The sequence below is a fragment of the Anolis carolinensis genome, chromosome 1 (assembly GCF_035594765.1).
Source record: "Anolis carolinensis isolate JA03-04 chromosome 1, rAnoCar3.1.pri, whole genome shotgun sequence".
NCBI classification, from domain to species: domain Eukaryota; kingdom Metazoa; phylum Chordata; class Lepidosauria; order Squamata; family Dactyloidae; genus Anolis; species Anolis carolinensis.
This window is the reverse complement of record NC_085841.1, coordinates 232,814,794-232,837,987: the sequence shown is the minus strand read 5'-3', so window position 1 is coordinate 232,837,987 and position 23,194 is coordinate 232,814,794. Positions and strand designations below refer to the sequence as shown.

The 23,194-nt window shown below is 41.5% G+C and overlaps 1 protein-coding gene across 1 annotated transcript in view; it reads left to right on the top strand.

Annotated features, from left to right (window-relative positions):
• The window catches only part of thsd7b (thrombospondin type 1 domain containing 7B), a 629,413-nt gene that overhangs the window by 457,012 nt on the left and 149,207 nt on the right, over positions 1–23,194 (top strand). The window contains exon 13 of the mRNA XM_062966810.1: positions 8,841–9,035. Within this exon, the coding sequence (XP_062822880.1) occupies positions 8,841–9,035 (195 nt within the window). The remainder of the gene's footprint in view (positions 1–8,840; positions 9,036–23,194) is intronic.

Genomic DNA, 23,194 nt, shown 5'->3' with positions numbered 1-23,194 from the left:
GATTTTCCATCTTCCATTTGCCTCAATTTTATTGTACCAAAGACAACTGTACCACCCAAGTTTCAAATTATACCTTTAGTTCCTAAGTTCTGTGAACTGTAGCCATTCTGTCAACCACCCAAAACAACTGGGCTCATAATACAATTTAACATTAGAAATTCCAAACAACGACATTTCTTTAGCATCGTACAGTGTTTTGAATTTTATTCTGGGTTTCTTTGCCTGCCAAACAAATCTGGAAATATTTTTTTGCCATTCCATAAAGGGTAATCTTTTTCTTATAATACAATTTGTTTGAAAGTAGAATAAAAGTCTTGGCAAAGCATTTGCTTTTATTACTGCAATTCTCCTCAAAAGGGATAAATTTAACATTTTCCTTTTTTCTAACTAAGTCTCTTTTAATTTCTTTCCAAACGTTTTCATAAGTTGTTCCTCATAATTGTAACTCCCAGATATTTACTCTCCATTTATAGTTGGAAACAGCAGTTAACTCATTTTCTTAACTTTTCAATAATATTCAGAGTGCGAGCCAATGGGTCCATTACAAAAATCCACATGATACTTTTATTCACTTCATTTTGTGCCACCAGTGAAAGCAAAGTGTAAAAAATGCTTAGTGTTTCAACAACTAGAAAATACCATACAACTTGTTTAAGGTTTTGCTCAGCTTATCAGAACATCAATGCAGAAAATCAGTTCAGCTGTAGAATTTCTGAAATCCCCATTTTATGAGAGAGAACTGTAATTAAACTTTAGAGCTTGCATATGATATATTGTACACCTAATACCCATACTGAGAAAGAGCTGTTCAGACTCGCACATTGGAAAACTTTGACAAGTGCTTTCTTCCTACAAAAAATGTGATAGCAGAGAAACAACTAGAACATGGTTCTGGAGATCCTATCAGGTCTAAACGTCTTGCTTTGAGACATGTGGCACCAGTCAGGCATCTTTTTCATAGCCAGCTACATTGATTTTCTGAAGAGGGACATCTGAAAGCAAGACATTTGTAATGAAGCAGAAGATGAAGGTGTCAAACAGGGAATCAGAAATAGTAAGCCAGCAGAATCCTAGCCAGCAGTAGTTGAGGAGGCAATGTGTATGCTTGCCTCAGCTGGTTTCTTTAAGGACCTCAACACACAATGGAAATTCAGCATCCTACGACGCTTCTGTCCCGGTTGACCCACGGAGCCCCACTCCACCCATCATATGATGTAACCTCACTTCCATGGGTCAACTGGGGCAGAAGTGTTGTATGATGCTGTGTCACCAGCATGGGGGGCTCCTCTTTTTCTTTTGGAACAGCATGTGATGTGGAAGCATCAGCTGACAGCAAGGCAGCAAGGATTGCCCCACTGCACCCCGATTGGCCATGGAGGCTGGCGAATCAGAACACTGGACATCATCAATGTGGTGAGGTCCTAGGTAGCCTCAGACATCATCCATCAACACTTAGGTTTTTCATTTATGAATGTGTATCCCATCTTATAAGAATGATTCATTTTTGAAGACACAGGCACAAAGCTATGTCCACTTTCCATGCCAACGTACAGTTAAATAAAATTTCAAAGTATAAAGAAGACAACCAGTCTATGAAAGCTATCAATTTATTGGGTTCATGTTACTCTGTCTGTTTAATGCTGGGTGCCTCCCTATTTTCATATTTTATTTCTGTATATGCTGACCTTACAGTGACCTCATTCATATTTATCCAATCTCTCTCCCATTCACTTCTCTTCCTCCTCTTTACTCAAGTGCCCTCTTTTTCCAGAAAACCTGCATTTATAGTTACCATTCCTTCATAATAATTATATAGCCTCTTTAATGTTCAGCAGAATTATGCACTTTGTACTAGGTACACTCTTAATCATAGTAGAGATTGTTCCATTGACTGATGAGTGACAGAACTATTGATGTGTGAAATCAGGTAAAAAGACAACATTTTTAAAGAACATCCTGAGTGACATCAGTTTGTAAAACAAAAAAGCAACCAGGGAGCAATCCAGTTTCTGATTTAGCAACACAACCAATGTTGAAGACTTTCACATGTCACAGTTACGGTTTGACTCTGCTATGTTTAAAGTTCAATATTCAAAGGCAATATGGTAATACAGCAATATACAAGTTGGTTCTATTAATGCACCCTTTTACAAAATCTTCATCACTAAACAAGTTTCCATGTTCTTATACTAAGCAAGGAATATGTTGCTTCATCATAACATGAAACACATGTTAAACTACTTCATTAGAGTTGCAGTCATTCTGTAATCAATTATTTTAATGAAAATGTTTGTACATTTGAGATTTCACCCCCTGATGGACATGAAGGAATTAATTAAAGTATCTTTTCTTGCAACACGCAAAAATAGCTTGCTCATTTTCATAAGTAGATCTATAATTGGGTTTCTGCAACCATCCTGATTCACATATGGTACTTAGGAGTCAATTAAATTGGCCTAACAAACAATCACTAGTGGATTGCTTAATTTGTTTTAGCAAGTCATGTTGTTCTCTTCAAAGGTTGTCATATGCATAAGTCAGCAAGTAGGAGAAAAAACTACTGCCCATATATTAAGTGCTGGAAATGTTTAGAAGATGACGCAAAAACAAACAAACAAACAAAAAACCCAAACACGTCAAGCTTTTGAATGTTGTCCCAATATTTACCTATTTATATTATGATGTCATTGAGTTAGGTGAATAGCAGGCAATGAATTTGTTATGAAGTGCATAAACTCATGGGTAACTCTGGAAAATGCCGGTGAAACAATTTATTTCATATCCTAACATGCCAACTTTCTAAAGATGCATATTAGTGATACGAGTTGAATATCCCTTATTTTAAATATTTGGGACCAAAAATGTCTCATTTTTTTCAGATTTGGGAATACCTTTATTTACATGAATGTACATAATGAGATATCTTGGAGATTGAACCAAAGGCGAAATGTGAAATTCATTTATTTTCATATGCATTTTATCATCATCATCATCATCATCATCATCTTTATTTATACCCCACCTTTCTCCCTGTAAGGACACTCCACACTGGACAAATGTAAAAGATGCAATACAAAAGTTTAAAAGCAATTAAATAGTTGTAGTGTGGTAAAAACAAAATAAAATACAATAGATATACTAAAATTGCATTTAAAACTCATATTCCCCCAATCCCACCCACACCACCCCCTGAATGAAAAACCACAGCACCCCTTGAACTGGTCTTTAAAAAGCTTCTTCTTTAAAAGCCTGCCTGAATAAAACGGTTTTTGCCTTCTGCCAGAGGGACATTCAGAAGCAGGTTTTTGCCTGCTGCCATTCTGGCTTCCCTGGGAAGAGGAGAATTCCAGAGTCAAGGGGCAGATACTGAAAAGGCCCGCTCTCTCATTTGTTCCCACCAACCAGGCTAGAGATGGAAGTGGGACCGAGAGAAAGGCCTCCCCTGAAGATCTCAGGGCTTAGGCGGGTTTGTACAAGGGGATGCAGTCAGCCAAATAGCCTGGACCTGAACCATCTAGGGCAGTGGTTCTCAACCTGTGGGTCCCCAGGTGTTTTGGCCTACAGCTCCCAGAAATCCTAGCCAGCTTACCAGCTGTTGAGTTGAAGGCCAAAGCATCTGGTGACCCACAGGTGGAGAACCACTGATCTAGGGCTTTAGAGATCATCTTTGAATTGTGCCTGGAAACAGACTGGCAGCCAGTGGAGCTGCTGCATAAGGGACATTGTCCATTCCCTGTAGCCAGCCCCAATAAGCCACCTGGTTGTAGCTCTTTGGACCAGCTGAAGTTTCCAAATACAGTAATTCAGATGGGATGTAACTAAGGCATGTACCACCATGACCAGATCTGTCTTCTCAAGGAATGGGCAAGTTGGCACACAAGTTTTAATTGTGCAAAGGCCCTCCTGGCCACCTCTGCCACCTGGGCCTCCAGGTTCAATGCTAAGTCCAGGAGGACCCCCAGACTGCGAACCTGTGTCTTCAGGGAGAGTGTAATTCCATCCAGCACAAGCTGAATCCTTATTCCCTGGTCTACCTTCTAACTGACCAGGAGTACCTCTCTCTTGTCTGGATTAAGTTTCAATTTGTTTGCACTCATCCAGTCCATTACTGATGACAGGCACTGGTTTAGGGTCAGGACAGCTTCCTTGGCATTGGGTGGAAAGCAGTAATAGAGTTGGGTGTCATCCACATACATGTGGCACAGCACTCAAAGATCTCAGATGACCTCTCTCAGCAGTTTCATGTATATGTTAAACAGCATGGGGGACAAAATGGAACCATGAGGAACCTCACAGGTCAACAGCTGGGGATTTGAACAGAAGTCCTCTAGCACCACCTTCAGGATACGGCCCTCCAGGAAGGATTGGAGCCACTGTAAGACAGTGCCTCTCAGTCACATCCCAGTGAGATGACCCAGAAGGATACCATGATCAATGGTATTAGAAATCACTCAGAGATCTTTCAACCAGAAATCCCTGGAGGCCACCACATGCTCCAGAATCTTGCTCAGTAATGTAAGATTGGACACTGGCCGATAGTTGCCATTATAGAGGGGTTCAGTGATGTTTTTTTTAAATATAGGTCTCACAACTGCCTCCTTTAAGTAAATTCAAACTTTGTTCCAAGGAGGCATTGACCACCACCTTTACCCACTCTGCAAGTCCCCTTCTGGCCTGTTTGATGAGCTGGGAAGGGCAAGGATCTAGAATATATGTGTTAGCTTTCACCTCTCCAAGGATCCTGCCCACATCCCCAGCCTCACCAATTGAAAAATATACATCAACACTGGACAAACTGGAGTCAAAGTTACATCAATTGGAACTTTGTCAATAACAGCATCCAAATCAGAACAGAACTGAGCGACTTTATCTGTAAAGTTCATTGCAAATTCTTCACAGCAAGCTGCCAAATGGTCATGGATGTCTCCTTGAGAACCAGTATGTAATAATCCTCTGACTACTCGAAACAGCTTAGCTGGATGGTTCCTTGCAAATAATAATAATAATAATAATAATAATAATAATAATAATAATAATAATTTGAAATCCAGCATATCTATCTTGTTTGCTGTGTCATACAATAAAATAATAATTTATTTCTTATAACCCACCTCCATCTCCCCAAAGGGACTCAGGGTGGCTTACATGGGGACAAAGCCCTAAAAACAACAGTTGATATACACACGAAAACACAATACAAATTAGAAGATTAAAATACATAACAAAACAATTATTTAAACCTCTAAAATAGACACAACATATAAATTAAAACAGGAGGGGCAATGGAGGCAGCAGGAACAATTTTTCTGCTGCCTCCATTGCCATGGAGTAGACTTTCAAATAAGCTCTAGCATGTGCTCAGTCAGATTCGCTTTGAGTTCTCTGCCAACATTGCTCTAATCTCCATCTCACTTGTTTCATCACCGCCAACTCTTGGAAAATCAAGGGGCTGGTTTGGCTCTGCTCCATGAGAGGAGACATTCAAGAGCAATTGTGTCCACCGCCCTGGCCATTTCCCCATTCCAGAGGTCAGCCAGAGCTTTGACAGAATCGCCTGCCGAGGTGACATAAAAATCCCCAAGAGCCTTCAGGAATCCATCCGGATCCATAAGCCTTCTTTAGCCCATTTTACACATATCAGCTGAAGGTAGTTGTATACACAATGCTTTAAATATTTTTCTGCATTGAACAAAATTTGTGCACAATGAACTAAGCTGTTGCTATCCATATGGACAGTTTTGGTTTTCGGAATTATGGATATGGGATGCTCAATTGTAATAACATGATTCCAATGGAAAATGAAGATTCATTTTCTGCTACTTGAGATGAAATTTTAATTCGTTTTGGACGATTATATACATACAGCCATCCACCAGGACATAATTATCATGTTTTATAAATATGGTTTCCTCTTATATCTACAATTTTAACCCGCATCCAGGTAAATGGGACAGACCAAAAGCAGGCATTTGACACTATTTTCACTTGAGGAGTTGCGAGCAGTACCATGTACTTCGGCGTTGAGTTTTTGTGACAGATAAAAAGCGGTTAGGACAAAAATTGGTGCAACTGATTCATTTCAGTTGTGTTGATGACTTTTTTTGTAAATTAGGGCTGACAACTACCAGAAGCAAACAAAAAACCTTGTGTGAACTTGTGGTTCCTGGCATATTGTCGAATGTTCTTGATTCTGTTCCCACACACACTCCTGTAGACATACAATGGATTTTACATTGGCCCCATCTACTCTTATCATTTAATGCAGTTCCAAATTAGTCTTGAAAAAAATGGTTTTGCTGTGCTGATTATTACATAAGAAATCCAAGAAGCAGTTTAAGGCCTAGGTGGTGGTTGCATAAACTACAGAGCACTGATGCTCATTAAGAAGTTTTTCTCACCTACTTTTGTAGGATTTTGTTTTCTGGCTGCTGAAGTTTGAAACTTTGAACTTCATTAAATGGTAAACAAAGATGGGTCCACTGAAGTCAGAAAATCTTAAAATTAAGACACCCCCCCCCCCAAAAGAAAGAAATGTGATTCCATGAGGCTCAAAACGAATGTAAACAAAAAAAGCAAATGCACTCTTAAAAACATACACAGGTTCAAGGGCAAGACCTATCCAAATGTACAGGATTCAAAATGGTGTCTAAATCAGCCTTATGAGACTATAAATATTAATAAGCATGGGAGTAATATGAATGCTTCTTCTCGATCAGACCCCAAAACATTGGTATCTGCAGACATAGGTTTTGCAAAATTCTAGTGTTCATTAATACTTGGCTTGGAGGAATTGAGAAGAACACAGAAATACTGCCTGAAATGTAGTTTGCAGAAATAAATAGTGCCTTACGGGACAAAGGTTGAGAAGAAGCATTTTGTTACATTTAATCACATATAAAGGCAAGTGTCTGTTTATTCTATGGTATACCAGATACTGCTTCATTTAAGAAATGTACAATGTCATTTTCTCTTTTGCATATGTGCAGACAACATGAAAGCAAAAGTTTGATAAGCAATATAGTGTGGATGATTATTATTATCTCTTCCTTGTTTTAGATTCAGAGAGGATATTCTCCATCACTGACAAGAGTAACTTTTAGCTACTGAGCAAGCTTTCACTTCAGAGGCATGTTAAGAGTCCAGCAAATTATAAATGACCTAAAAGTCATTTAAGAATCGTTATTAATACACTGATTCAATATGCTGCTTCAGAAATTTCTAGGTCTGCATAGGCTCATTAAAGTACTTTCATAATAGGGAAGAAATCTCCAGTATGCTGATGAGGTTATTTTCCTTCACTGCCAAGCTTTGATCCTAATACTGTCAAATCACATCTTATTCTACTACTTTGTTAAAAAAAAACCCCATGCACTAAATACTATTTCATTTCCTCTTCATTTTGCAGTTTAACCTAGCAGTATAGGCAATGAAAACAACACAGATAGTCATTAAAGTATGGATTAATCAGTAATCTTTTTAATGATGCAGCCAGCTTGTTGAAGATGAATGGAATCATGATCCAATTATTGCATCATTCTGCAGTTTTATAGGACAAAATATCAGACTTACATGAAACAGCAGAGCTTAGTTAGGACATGGCAGCTAAATTGTCTTTTTTCGTGTCAGGAGCGACTTGAGAAACTGCAAGTCGCTTCTAGTGTGAGAGAATTGGCCATCTGCAAGGATGTTGCCCAGGGGGCCTCCAGATATTTTAAAATCTTTTACTATCCTTGTGGGAGGCATCTCTCATGTCCCCGCATGGAGCTGGAGCTGAAAGAGGGAGCTCATCCGCGTTCTCCCCGGGTTGGATTCAAACCAGCAACCCAACCTTCAAGTCATCAGTCCTGCCAGCATAAGGATTTAACCCACTGTGCCACCGGGGGCTCCAGCTGAATTACTTTAGTTGAATTGTAATTCATGCAAAGGAGCCATCCATTAATTAAGGACAGCGTCCTCTAGGGTATCCCTCTCATTTGAGATCTAGGCCCTTCTCGCATGTGGACCTGGAATAGCTGAGTACCGCCTCAATTCAAAATTATCATGGCGAGTGTGGAGACCTGTCGCCCCATGTCCCGCAATGTCCCGGCTTTCCTCCTACCTTGTCACATGGGGGGAAGTGTTAGGCAGCCAGCACAAATAGATTTCTATGGAAAGATGTGATGTGTTTCATCTTTTGCTACTGACTATTTTTTGGCGGCGGCAAAGGTTTTGAGACAGTTTTGCTATGGAACCATTCCGGAAGTTCTTATCTGGCATGTGATGGGAGCTGGTAAAAACCCATCACCACCAAAAAATAGCCCGTGTGAAGAGGTCCCTACTCTAATTCCTGAAATTGAGAAAATTAGCATCAGTTTACTTTTTTGTCTTTTTTTAAAAAAGAATTATTTGGTAACAAAAATCAGTTCCTTGCAGAAGGCAGAGGTTTAATTTTGTATGCCATTAAAATTGTAATATAAATAATGCGTGGAGGAATGGGGTAAGAAAGGTGAGGAAAACTGGCTTTGCATTCACTTTTCATAGGGCTTTTTATTTTTAGTTATTTGGAAAAATTGTAACGAACATGGTTTCAATAATCTATATGCACATTTTAATAAACCAAAATTATCTCTTTCTCTTTTGATCTCATCATTGTATTGTGTTGGTTTTACTGTAAGCCGTTTTGAGTCTCTTTTTAGAAGAGAAAAAGCAGAGCATGTATAATAATATTAATTATCATCATCATCATCTTGTTGCATTTAAGATTTCCATTAGGATGTGATGCAGTCATTGTCCTCCAGACTTATTTTATGTTTCAGCAGCTCTTTACAAATGCTGTCTTCATTTTTCTTTACTTTGTACAGTTGTGACATGTGTCTTGGAAAGTAACCGTTCAGTTGACATGAGTGAATGCTTGAAGTGGGCAGAGCCCATGCCTCCCCTTGTCCAGGACTGCTTGGTGCCTTGCAAAGATGACTGCACATTCACCCCTTGGTCTAAATTTACAGCATGTACTTCAGATTGTGAATCAACACGAACCAGAAGACGAACCCTTACAGGTAGTATTAATATTTTATATTTGATACTTTGTCCTTTAGTTTAAAAATGACTTTGGAATAGACTTTGCAAATTTGTCACATGCATTTGGCTTTAGTTGATAAATGACTCTTTACTTTGTGTTAAGGTGGTACAATTTTGGGCCCTAGCTAGGATGACTGAAACAAGTGTTCAACATCTGCATCGATGCAGCAAGCTGTTAAAAGCGCAGGGTTCATTTTCATGGTTTCCTCCTTTCTGTTGAAATTGTTCACATGCTTGTGGATTTCAATGGCTTCTCTGTGTAGTCTAACATGATAGTTGTTGGAGTGGTCCAGCATTACTGTGTTCTCAAACAATATACTGTGTCTAGGTTGGTTCATCAAGTGCTCTGCTAATGGCTGACTTCTCTGGTTGAGTTAGTCTGCAGTGCCTTTCATGTTCCTTGATGCGTGTTTGGGTGCTCCATTTGGTGGTCCCTGTGTAGACTTGTCCACAGCTGCATGTTATACGGTAGACTCCTGCAGAGTTGAGAGGATCCCTCTTGTCCTTCGCTGAACGTAGCATTTGTTGGATTTTCTTAGCAGGTCTGAAGATAATTTGTAGGTTGTGTTTCCTCACCAGTTTGCCTATGCAGACAGTGGTTCCCTTGATGTATGGTAAGAACACTTTTCCTCTGGAAGGATCTTTGTCTTGACTCTCATGGCTTGTTCTTGGCCTTACAGCTCTTCTGATGTCTGTGGTGGAGTATCCATTGGCCTGGAGAGCCCAGTTTAGGTGGTTTAGTTCACCTTGGAGGAGGTGAGGTTTTCAGATTCTTTGTGCACGGTCTGTCAGGGCTTATTTTTTAACTTGGGTGATGGTTGGAATTTTTATGAAGGTATCTATCCGTGTGTGTAGGTTTTCTGTAAACTGTGTGGCCCAATTGTTGATTGGGTTTGTGATGACTAGAACATCTAGAAATGGCAGTTTTCCTTCTTTTTCTTTTTCCATGGTGAATTGGATGTTTGGGTGGATGCTGTTGAGGTGGTCCAGTAACTTGCTGAGTTCTTCTTCTCCATGGCTCCAAATGGTGAAGGTGTCATCAACCTATTTGAACCATATAGTTGGCTTTTTTGGTGCTGTTTCAAGGGCTTGTTTTTCCAAGTGTTCCATGTATAAATTTGCTACTACTGGGCTGAGAGCGCTCCCCATGGCCACTCCATCTTTCTGTTCATAGAATTCACTGTCCCACTGAAAGTAGCTTGTGGTGAGGCAATGGTGAAACAGGGCTGGGTGAAATGACAGGAGAGAAAACTTCTGTAACATGGCCATACAGTCAAAAAAAAAATCAACCACACAACAATCCTGTGATTCTGGCCATGAAAGCCTTTGACAACACACTGTTAAAATTGCAATTTGGGAAGACAATTTTTGGACTACATTTCTCAGAATTGCTTGGCTTGCATGCCCAGTAACTCACTTCAAACCCTAAAGTGCAATATAGACTAGAATCATTTCATTCAAGTGTTAGGGTTAGAGTGTATCTACACAGTATAATCAATACAGTTTAACATCACTCTAACCACCATGGCTCAATCCTATAATACCATGTAGGCTTGAGCAATCCACGAAAAAATTGATTCTAAACTCATTTCAAAAGTAGAGGGGGGTGGCGATTCGTTTCTGAAGTCATTTCCGAATTTTGTCCCAAAAAAAATTCGAAATTAACGAAAATTTGTTATTTTCTAAATTAATTCGTTAATATCGGACGCGCATGCGCAGTCGCCCAAAAACAGCCCAAGAGGGGGGGGAGTTAGGGGGCTCTCCTGCACTCATTTTTTCAGCTATACTGATCAAATTTGGTACAGTGGGAGAACACAATCCACCCTGCTTGTTCGCTAAATTGCAGAGCGTTTGCCCTTTCCTAAGATTTATTGCGCAATTTTATAGTTCATATAAAAAAACTTTATTTACCAATTGCAAAAAATCTGTTCCTGCTTTTGAATTGTTATTTCCTGTTCAATAGGGGTTCCTTCACTGTGAAAGTCCTTCTTCTACTTGTGTAACATTGTTTCAGTGCCCGTAAATCTGTCAAAATGTTAGGGCATTGGGGGCCATTGGCCAAGAGACACATTGTGCTGCCTGCCACAATGCGCAATGACTTTCCCCAGGCATCCATATTGGAGGCCATTATACTACAGTGGTGAAGCCCCTCCCCCTCCCAAGAAATGTAAGATTTGTGCGACGTTGGTTTGATTTATCGCCTGATGGCAAAATGGGGGCTTGGATCCCACTCCCCTGGGGAGCCGGCCACCGTGGGCCGTCTCCCACCCCCGCCCCTTTCCCCAAAGCAGCAGGGCGTGGGCTTAAACTGCGGAAATAGACATGGGGGCATGGATCCCACACCCCTGACCCTTTCCATAAAGCAGTAGGGCGGGGGCTTAGCTGCAGAGATACACATGAGGGTTTGGATCCATTAAAAGCACTGGCAGGGGGAGTGGGAAAAATTGGAGCAAAAAGAAAGAAAAAATCAACGTGGTGATCCGAACCGCAATGTCCAAGATGGAGAAAAAAGCAGAAAGAAAAAATCCCCGTGGGGATCCGAACCCCAATGTCTATCTCAGCAGCAAAGACCCCACCCTGCGCCGGCCACAGTTGGCCGGCATGCATCCCCTAGAGAGAGAGAGAAAAAAAAACAGAGGACCCCACCCCAAAGGAAGGATCTGGGAAAAATTGCCCAAATATGAACGGAAGGACAGCCGCGAGAGAAGAGAGATGCGGTGCATCGTGGGAAACTCGACCACGTAGGCCGAGAGGCAGCAAAAAGAAAAGAAAAGAAAGAAAAAAGCCGCAGGCAGCAAAGACCACAAATTGAGCCGGGCCGGCCACAGTTGGCCGGCATGCATCCCCTAGAGAGAGAGAGAGAGAAAAACAGAGGACCCCGCCCCAAAGGAAGGATCTGGGAAAAATTGCCCAAAAGTGTGCGGAAGGACAGCCGTGAGAGAAGAGAGATGCGGTGCATCGTGGGAAACTCGACCACGTAGGCCGAGAGGCAGCAAAAAGAAAAGAAAGAAAAAAGCCGCAGGCAGCAAAGACCCCACCCTGAGCCGGCCACAGTTGGCCGGCATGCATCCCTGAGAGATCGGCGCGGCCCTCCCACAAAGTTTTCTGCTTTAGCGACCTTAGCCTCTTCCCACGCCAACACCCCACCACCCAAGGGGAAGGCGGAAGGGATGGTGATCAAGGGCCATCATCTCTCCCACACTTTGGGTTATCTGCTGGGGTGTGGGTAATGTTTCCCCTGTTCTCTTCCTGGCTAAAGGCATGCCCCAATCCTCCAAGGTGGACTGTGTCTGCCTTCCACCATCTACACCAGGAGAACTTTGTGTGCTAATGCTGCCACTGCAAGGGCTTGCAGCTCCCCCTCCTACCGATATCGAGGGATGGTGTCGCTTCATGTGAGAGCTCAACCCCGAGGTCGCAAGATGTCTCAGGTCTCTGCCTCTGCTGATATTTGCCCCACAGTGTCTACAAACTGCCAAAGTGGCACGCTGAGTGTGGACATGGAAATGGTCCCAAATATATGACCTTGGCCTCCCCACAGCCACTGTGCCGACGCCCAGGGAGATAGGAGTCGTGGGCACCCTTTCAGCAGCATGAGAAAGACTATGATTTGATGGTACTACCTCCTCTACCTCCTCCTCACTGTCAGTAGCGGGTGGAGGGGTGGGGTTATCAAGATCCTCACTATCCACCACCTGTAGTTCCAGGACGGCAACACCTGCATGTTCCATTGATCGTCCACTTGTCTCAGCTCCAACCGAGAAATGGCTCCGGGTGGAGGGCTGTGAACTTTCAGCAGTCGAACAGCCAGCTTCTTCATCAAGTCCACCCACTCCCATCGTTCCGCGTTCCAGACGGATGGGACCCACCCTAACTTTTTTGGCCCCCACAGTGTCCGGGGTGTTGCTTGACCACTAGCAGGACTTGCTCAACCAGACCCGCGTTCAGCTGAACGCTTCATGATAACGGGAGTGTTTTCAGGTAACAGAAGGGAGGAAGGTATTGTGTTACTGGGGGGAAAGATGTGTTGTTTCTTGATTGGCAATGTGTTCTGGGTCTAACTGCCGCAAACCCTTCTATTGCAGTTGTTCTTATTGTTATTCGTTAAAAAGGGGATACCTGTATTTTCCAGACCTTGATAGGGTTAATATAGGAGAAAGAGATTTGCAGCAAGCCCTACTTGAGCAGCCGAGAAGGAAAGGAAAGAGGGGGAAGCAAAATTAGGCTCCCTTTTTTCCCAAAACAGGTGTTGTTCTACAAAGGACGATGGGAGGTGCAACCCTTTTGCTAGACTTTGCTTTTGATTCACTGCAGCCCTGGTACAGACCAAAACCCCTACTTGAGCAGCCAAGAAGGAAAGGAAAGAGGGGGAAGCAAAATCAGGCTCCCTTTTTTCCCAAAACAGGTGTTGTTCTACAAAGGACGATGGGAGGTGCAACCCTTTTGCCAGACTTTGCTTTTGATTCACTGCGGCCCTGGCACAGACCAAAACCCCTACTTGAGCAGCCGAGAAGGAAAGGAAAGAGGGGGAAGCAAAATCAGGCTCCCCTTTTTCCCAAAACAGGTGTTGTTCTACAAAGGACGATGGGACGTGCAACCCTTTTGCCAGACTTTGCTTTTGATTCACTGCGGCCCTGGCACAGACCAAAACCCCTACTTGAGCAGCCGAGGAGGAAAGGAAAGAGGGGGAAGCAAAATCAGGCTCCCTTTTTTCCCAAAACAGGTGTTGTTCTACAAAGGACGATGGGACGTGCAACCCTTTTGCCAAACTTTGATTTTGATTCACTGCGGCCCTGGCACAGACAAAAAGCCCTACTTGAGCAGCCGAGAAGGAAAGGAAAGAGGGGGAAGCAAAATCAGGCTCCCTTTTTTCCCAAAACCCTTTTCCCAGACTTGCTACTAGCGTTGAAAAAAGAAAAGTATCCTAATCAAAACGTCACGAAAGCCCACCCCGCCCGCAACAGGCAATGGCGCAGCAGAAAAATTGCAGGCCGGGTGGGAAAATGGCAAACACCAAGCTTGTGAGGGGAAAAGGCCACAGGCCCTTTGGAAAAAAAATTCAGAAACACCCAACAGTTTCCCACCCCACCCCACCCCACCTCACCCACCCAACCTTTTCTCCCGGTCTTCTGATATGTATTATGTAGCTCTAGCTCAGAAGCTGTGACGCAGCAATCTTGCCTGCCTAGTACGGAATCTCACTCCCAACCCACCCTCTCTCTGAAGATCCCGAGCCGAAATGAGCCACGAGGCGCCCGTGCACGGTCTTTTCATTCAGGACGTACTACCAGCCCCTCCCCTGGGTTAAACGTGCTCTCTGATTGGCCACAAGTTGGAAACAACACGCTAGGTTGCCCCAGTGCACTTACACATGTTTGTGTGATTTGCAAAACAAGTTACAAAAGTAACGAATTAGTAATGAGTAACAGGGAAATCGAATTATTTGAGCAAGCCTAATACCATGGAAGTTGCAGTTTTTCATTTTCATGGTCTTTAGTCTTCTCTTCCAAAGAGTGCAGGAGCTTCACTAAATTACAGCTCCCAAGATTCCAGAGCATTGAGCCATGGTAATTAAAGTGGTTTTAAATTGAATTAAGGGCCCATCCAGACAGGCCTTTAAACCGAGATTTGTCATGGTTTTAAGAGAGGCATGCAAATGACACCTCCGGTTAAAATGAATTAATTAGATACACTGTTAGATCCAGGCCTTCCTAAACAGCCCGAGTCTAATGAGCTATTGGGCCTGTGAGGAATCACCCTTGGGTAGGTCCAGCACCAATTGGAACTACCTGGAGTGAGTCCCCACAACCATCAGGCAACTTTTGGGATCCTGGAGCTCAAAGGTGTGGGATGGCACCCACCTCCTTGCCCCCCCCCCCCCCCCCGATCTCCTGGTGCATCATTTCTACATGCCAGGAGGACTGAAGGACCACCTTAATGGTGGCCCAGTAAGTTTTTTAATTTTAAGAGGGGTTTCAAGATGGCTGCATGACATCCCGGTAGTTACTGGGATGGCATCTAGACACTTCCCAGGGAAAGCCTGGGTTTTTCTTGGGGTGGGAGACAGAAATGTGCACCCAAGTGGATTTTTAAAACCCACTTTGGCACACATTTCTTCCCTGTCCGTAAGCACCCTAAGTCTACACTGTAGATGCACCAATAGTTGTTAATAGCAGATCACTGAAAAGTAGGTATAAAAGCTCGGATAGCTGACCATTGCCTAAGGCTGGTCTCAGATGTCTGAGGTCTCCAGTATAGGGTAGTGGCAGCAAGGGGCATCTGGTTTCTCATGTCAGAGGGGCTGCATTATGCCTTGCCATTTAGAGGGAGGTTTCCAAATAGGCAGCATTGGAGGAGATGGGGAGGAACAGTATGAGGATATGAGCTGGAAGCTTTTTTTCCAATGCTAGTGGAACGGGAGCAGATGCCTTGTTGTTATTATGATAACAATGGATGATGAATATTAGATAAATTTGGATAACTAATAACCTCATCAGACAGGCTAAATTGCCCTTTGTATGCTGGTTCCTCTTCCCTTTTGCCGCGGGGCTCACCAGCTCCCATCCCATGATGTACATCTACTTCCAGTGGGGCTCCTTGGCGAAAGTAAGAGGAACTAGTGGATGCTGCTGCTGCGGCAACATGAGAGGCTTCCCGTGTTGTATTAGGATCAGTGGGGAGAAGCTGGGTGGCGGATGCTTCCTCCCTTGGGTTGAGGTAAGTGGGAAGCCAGACAATGGATTGTCCTCGCCCCATGCTGAGACCCCCACAGATTCACCCTGATGTGGGGCAAATCCCTATATTAATGTGATATGGTTCTAGGTCTAGGAAGTCCTCAGCTTGGGAGGATTTGTCTAGGATGGCCTGTGACTCCAGTTGAACATGCATCCCGTTCAAGAGATTTGATCAATTCCTGTCAAGAAAAGGTGGCCCCAAGTGTTTGTTCCCCTTTCATACCTTTATTTTCAGGCCTTTTCCAGCCAGCTTTGTATCTATCTTGATTAACCATAGGCAGTCACTGATTTTTTTTCCATGCACACTCAGTGTGTCAGCAAAATTCCTTTACTTTTTAGCATAGGTTTTTTGCTCTTGAATTCTAATTCTGATGTCAAACTAGATGGATTATCTTGAATATGAGACATACTTGGCAGCATACTGAAACATATCTGCCTCTCACAGAGACAAGTCCAGAGACCACTTAGAAGAGCTCCACCAGCCAGCACTTCACAGATGGCTTGTCAAAGAAGAACAACACTGCTGTGTTGCCATGATGAACTTTCTGTGTTGACAGTTAGCGTAGCATAAAACTATTACATCTGCAATGTACTCTTATCGAGGAGAATTGGTGTATTAGAGGGGGTTGTGACACTGATCTAGGGAATAGCAGAACTGTTAATTTTGACTGAGTTGTGAAATATGAAGCTTCCTGGTTTAAGTCCCTTCTCAGTTATGCATTTACCAAATGTCATTAAGCCTTTTTCAGCCTCAGCATCCCACCTTTTATAACACTGTGACCAACACACTGATTCCAAAAAATGGCACCAGTTTTCCCACGTCAACTCTAGTTTTTGAGATGCAGAACATATGCCAACTCTTCACTCTTCTCACACATAAAAATCAGGATATTTCAATGTAGTATTTAAATGAATGTCTTTTAAGCATGAAGGAAACATACTAAAATTTAAAGCATAGGGTATCTACTTATTTGATACCAAAAGAACAGATTTATAATACAAACTTTCTAGCAATTCAACACATCATATCTAAGAAACTAGAGCTGATACAGTCTATCAAATGCAATTTTCTGAATCAACACCCCAAATCACCCCAGGAAAAGGTCTAAAACCAAGACACAAAGAATTTTGTGTTTTTGGGCTATGTAAATAATTGTTGTTGTTGTTGTTGTTGAAGGCTTTCATGGCCGGAATCACAGGGTTGTTGTGTGTTTTCCGGGCTGTATGGCCATGTTTCAGAAGTATTCCCTCGTGACGTTTGGCACACATCTATGGCAGGCATTCTCAGAGCTTGTGAGGTATATCCCTCACAACCTCTGAGGATTGTGATATACCTCATAACCTTGTTGTTGTTGTTGTTGTTGTTGTTGTTGTTATTTTTAAAGAAAAAGAAGTATATTTTGTATCCCTCATTTCATCTGCCTTTTAAGTAATTTCATAGTTCATCCAAAGGGCTGATAACAGGACCATCCAATCTGCAATAGTGAGTTATATCAGTCTGACAACTTTAACTGACAACTTTGGCTCCTCTATGGAACACTGGGATTTGTGGTTTGGTGAGGTATTGTCTAGTCCATTCTGCTGGCCTAGAATTCACATAGTATCCACTCTTTATGTTTAATTCCATTACATAGCCTGATTTTTACCTCAAAACAAAATATCTACCCTGCTGTAAAATTGGCCATTTCATAATTGCTTTATGGCAGGAATGGAGCTATATGTATTGGTAAACAATGGCCTACACTCAGTTGTTCTTTGCAAGTAGTACAGATGGATTGAATCCTTGAAACCTACATAAGTGTTAACTTACCAGTTTTCCATTAATACAATGGTGCTATGCTAATTTAGGCTTGCAATTATATCAATAGAATTCAGAACAAATGAGAATTTTTCTTGGTCTTTGAGCACAGAAAGCATCATTATATTATTCAGCTCCTTTACAAAGAAAGAATCAACATGAAAAACTATAATCATAATTTCTAAGCAAGAGCAGCTCTTATTATTTAATGCACGGTGCTCATGAATAAAGCAGTTTGATTCTCTTGTGAACCAGCAATGCAGTGATGTTATTGAAAAACTGCATGATACTTTTCCTGCAACAACAGAGTAACCTTTAATTGGTTTAATGCTATTCTAATCCTAACAAGATGAAAAAGGGAACAAAAATGTTATAGCTCCCATGAATTCCTAATATTCAGTTCTGGAACCTGCTCATGCTGGGAATATTTACTAAAGCTGTCATGTTTCATTTTTGTACTTTGTTGTTCAAGGCTTTGATGTATCACCTTGGCTAATGGAATGCCCAAATAAATAAAGCATTCTGCTTTTAAGTGGAAATAGAAAAAATGTAATGGCATGAGCACAAAATGTGACTACATAATATTTCTTGTATAATTTATGCTTTTTCTTTTAGGATTGATTTGAAGTAGATACGATAATAACCTTAAGATTAGAAATAGATACAGAATAGAAAAAAATATTCAAATGTTCAGATCAGGGTCAAACAAAATAGACAAAACTTTCTCCCAACACTTTTTAGGGAGGGAGCAAAAGAAGAAAGGTGCTCACTCACCTTTATTCAAGATCTCCTGTCCCAATTGCTTTATCTCAGTTTGGAACAGAGCCTGGAAAATTTCCCTTTTTGGATGACAATTCCCAAGACTCGCTCACTTACCATGGATGTGAGGATTCAGTGAATTGTAGACCAAACTTTTTTTTCCTGAGTACTTTGAAAGTGGGGTGGGAAAAGATGGGAAATTATTTGAGCAGAAAACAGTTGTAGAAAAGAGATCCAGCTCTTTGTCAGTGATCCCTTCACTATGGTCAGCCACTTCTAAGGATAAATATTTTTGCTTATGTTGGCATGCAACATCTAATCTGGTCATCTTCCATGGAGTAAAGAGTCTGCTCCCTCTTATTTTGCCAAGCCTGCTTCATAGAATTGATGACAAGCATGATATGCCTCTTGGAATAAGGCAGGGAATAAAAAGAAGATATGTGAAATAAGGGCTATGTCTGGGTTGTTGTGAGTTTTCCAGGTTGTATAGCCATGTTCCAGAAGCATTCTCTCCTGAATTTTCACCCACATCTATGGCAGGCACCTCTGAGGATGCCTGACTTAGATGTGGGAGAGAATGCTTCTGAAACATGGCCATACAGCCTGGAAACACCCACAACAACCCAGTGATTCCGGCCATGAAAGCCTTCAACAACGCAAGGACTATGTCCCTTCCTAAACCAAGAAGTAGTGATCCTCTAAATATGTTGCACTTTTATACCATGACAGATGATGAAAGGACCAATGTGAACAAAGTTCTATCTACTGGCCAACATAGAAAGGATTGGAGCCTTGCAGAAGACTAATTGAGTCCCTTATTCATTTGCTAGGACAATAGTTTGAAATGCTTTATCAGTATGCTCATTCCCTAAAGTGAACATGGTTTCATGTGCACTTTCTTTCCCAGCCTTGAAGAAAAAGACTGTGAAACATTTTTTTTAGTGTGTGTCCTTTTGTTTTCTTCCTTATTTCCTTTTCCCCACAACTGAGATTCAAGATGGTTTACATTAAAATACAGATCGGACTATGTGGAGGCCCACAAAACAAGAGAATCTGGCAAGTTTTGTGTCCTCATTTTGGGAGGCATTGTTTTGGATGGTCTATAATTTCTGAGGAATCTATATCCCAAACAAGGGATTGGACTAATCCCCATCAGATTGTGTTCCTAGCTCTGCTTCTGTTTTCTATGAGGACTGACGCAGAAAATAATTAAATTGAAACAACATGCTCCTATCATATTTATATGGGAAATTGCTGTACAAACACTGCCAGCTCCCACAGACTTGCAGCAATAACTTGGCAACTTCCCAGGTCTTTATTCAGATTTTATCTTTCATTTAAATTTCATTGGAGTGATGTGGGAGCCAGCACAAAGGAAGAAGTTACCATGCTAGTCCAATAATATTTAAACTGAATTTATTTGTTCTTTCTTTTATAATATCTTATAATCTGGTCAGATAGAAAAGAATATCCTTTCTTTAACTCCCCAAACAAAGTAATGACATTTATTGCCACTTCCCACCACCTTTGTGTGGGCTGAACTGTACAGCAGGACTTCTCTTTCTTCACTATCCTCTAAAAACCACTTTTCCACCAAATCTGTTCAAGAGAATCTTCCAGTCCTTGGGTTCAAATCTGGGAGATAGGCTTGTGCAATTCGGCCAAAAGGCATCCCATTTGGGTGTCCATTTTTGGCTAACCCCTCATTCTATTTACTGGGAAGTTACTTAAATCGAGAGGAGTGTTGCTGTTTTCATTCAGCAAAGATTTGGTTCATTGACTACAATGGGAAACTTTAAAGGCTCAATCCTCAGTCATTTCAAGGCCTCTCGGCATGAAACCTACCTCAGTTCTAGACTTCAGGCTTGCCAAGTTTCAGAACAGTTCACCAATCTACTGATTTTTAGAATTATTTTAAGTTTTTACCATCACATTTTTTTAAAAAAATAAGACAATCTGCAAGAGAGGGTTCTGGGAATTGTAGTTGCCAGTTGTGTCCATTCTCAGCAGCCAGAGCAAATTGTTGTTTTATGATTCGGCATTGAAGTTTTGCCAGAGTTTGGAAGCCTCTATGTGTGGTGAAAAAGACGGGGTATAAAAAGTAAATAATAAATAACCAGGCCTTTTATTGGCTGAAAAACAAAGAGAGAGAAAAATTCAACCCCCATCATGCTCTGAGAGACTTTTCAATGCCTGCCCCATGCAAGTGCTGCTGGGAAAGTGAGTTCCCAAGAGGAGCTTATCTGGAAAAGAAGCCTAGAGGACATTTCCTCTGCTGGGGAAGGAGAAAAGACATTGCAGGATCTTCTCCAAGAGCACCACGGCAGACCACTGCCTCAGGTATAATGCAAACGTAATTCCGTCCTCTTCAGTAGCCGATAAATCTGGCTCTCTTGACCCATTTTGCCCAACTTGTAGGTTCTCTCCTCCCCAATCTGTTTTTGGAGGATTACACAAAATGGACCACCAAATATTATAAATAACTTTTGGTCAAACAGATCTGGGCCAAAGCCTACTGGGGACTAAAATAGGACAGGCAATCAGTTTCACAAAGGGTTCCCATTCTGTTGATAGATAGAAACAGTCAGAGACAGCCCAATGATTTTTTCTTGTCAAGGTTTATATGAATTATCAGTCTCATGCTTTACAGTCGCCCCTCCATATTTGCTGGAGTAAAGGCCACAGGACCCATGTAAAAGTAACCCCCCCCCCCCAAAAAAAACAAACCTGTGAATTAAAAATGCTAGTTTTTTAAAAACTTAAGAGAAAACCTCTCTAGGAATCTCTTCATCCTCCAGCACAGACCTAGAGATTCCTAGAGAGAACATTTAAATGAAAATCATGAATAATAAAATCAGCAAAACTCAAACCCACAGATATGGAAGGCTGACTTTGGTTGATTCCGAAAATAGATATTGTGTCCATTGGAATAAACATTGTTCTTTCATCAGAACAATGTGTCAGTTTTGGGACATTTAGTGAAAATTGTCCTATGTTTGATCCAAATTAATGTAAAATATGTACAACAATTTGCCACCCACTTAAATTTTATTTTAATAACATATTTTATTTTGTGCTTATATCCATGTATGGTAGTGGTTCTCAACCTGTGGGTCCCCAGGTGTTTGGGCCTTCAACTCCCAGAAAACCCAGCCCATTTACCAGCTGTTAGGATTTCTGGGAGTTGAAGGCCAAAACATCTGGAGACCCACAGGTTGAGAACCATTGACGTATGGGATGTGTATTATTCATCTAAGGAGCATCCCCAAGCATATGCCTGTTAAAATTTAATTTGAGGGTACACTACTTTACAATCTGTATTATGAAGCCAGTGTTGGAAGAGGGGGTTAAGCATTATGTTCAAGAAAATCATATTTATCTTCTTTAATTATGAACAAGGTCAAATATGTATATTTCTGGCACTGAAACTGAATGTCTTGTATGAAGAGGAAATAGATTTTACTGCACCATTTGTGGGGTTTCTTTTCTCTCCAGTTTACACTTCTGCTAATGTTAAAAAGCTCTTTCTATTGAAATTAAATAGAAAAATTCTATAATACTACTGGGACTTGAGAAAAAGTAATTTTTGATAATCTTTAAAAATACTGACTCTGCAAATGTTACTGTGCCAACTAAAAAAGCATTTGGAAAATAGATTGAATATTCTTTTTTATGCAGTATAGCTAGACTGTGTTCTTATCAGCCTAAGTATCTATGGGAGGAAGCTGATAATTAGCTTAAATATGGATTTCCAATTTCACTAATACTTGACAGGTGCTGTGTGAGCAAACTTATTATATTAGTTGTTCATACTAAGTGAAATTTTGCCATTGATGCTGGCTTACAATGGAATAAAGGGGGAAAATGTCCACTCAGGACAAACCCACTTTGTAACAAGTGGGCAGAATTTTTGGAAAAACAGAAAGGACAGCAAATTTATAGAATTTGCTGGTGGGGCAATCCATAGAAATACAGGATATTGCTTTATAGCTCAGTATTGCCAGCTCGGTCTGCTAGCAGTTCTCCAGGATGGCAGCTATATTTTTCCTTAGCTGCACTTGAAGATCTCTTCCCTTTCACTCTTTCTCAAATTATAAAAGGGTCAAGATCTTAAGCTCTAACAACATTCTTATTTGGAGATCCAGAATGTTGGTGGTTACAAACTGTGTGGCTATAGACCAGTTCACCTGGTGTATTTTTTAATTAATCAGTAAAATATTTGTGTTGAGGGCAGCAGACCTATGCTTGGCTTAGTATGGTAGCCTTGCACAGCCAGGCAAAACCTATCCCCTCCTTAAACTGCATATCTGAAGATTGCATAGAACGTTGCCATGGTAGGTAAAATGGAAGCATAGGGCTATCATTGCGCCACATGAAAAATGTCCTAAATACCATTGTGGTAGTTATGCCATCAAGGGAATTCTGGCTATGGTTGGGTATGGTGGTATGATTGAGTGAGTGAGAAATTTGTGATGAAATGAGAGAAGAATAAGTCACTGAAGCCATTTACAGAATTCAGGAGCCATCTGGGTTTCATGGTTTCCTCCTTTCTGTTAAAATTGTCCACATGCTTGTGGATTTCAGTGGCTTCTCAGTGTGGTCTGACATGGTGGCTGCTGGAGTGGTCCAGCATTTCTGTGTTCTCAAATAATACCCTGTGTCCAGGCTGGTTCATCAAGTGCTCTGCTATAGCTGATTTCTCTGGTTGGATTAGTCTGCAGTGCCTTTCATCTTCCTTGATTCATGTTTGGGCAATGCTGCTTTTGGTGGTCCCTGTGTAGACTTGTCCACAACTGTATGGTATATGGTAGACTCCTGCAGAGGTGGGTTTCAGTTTGTTGGGACT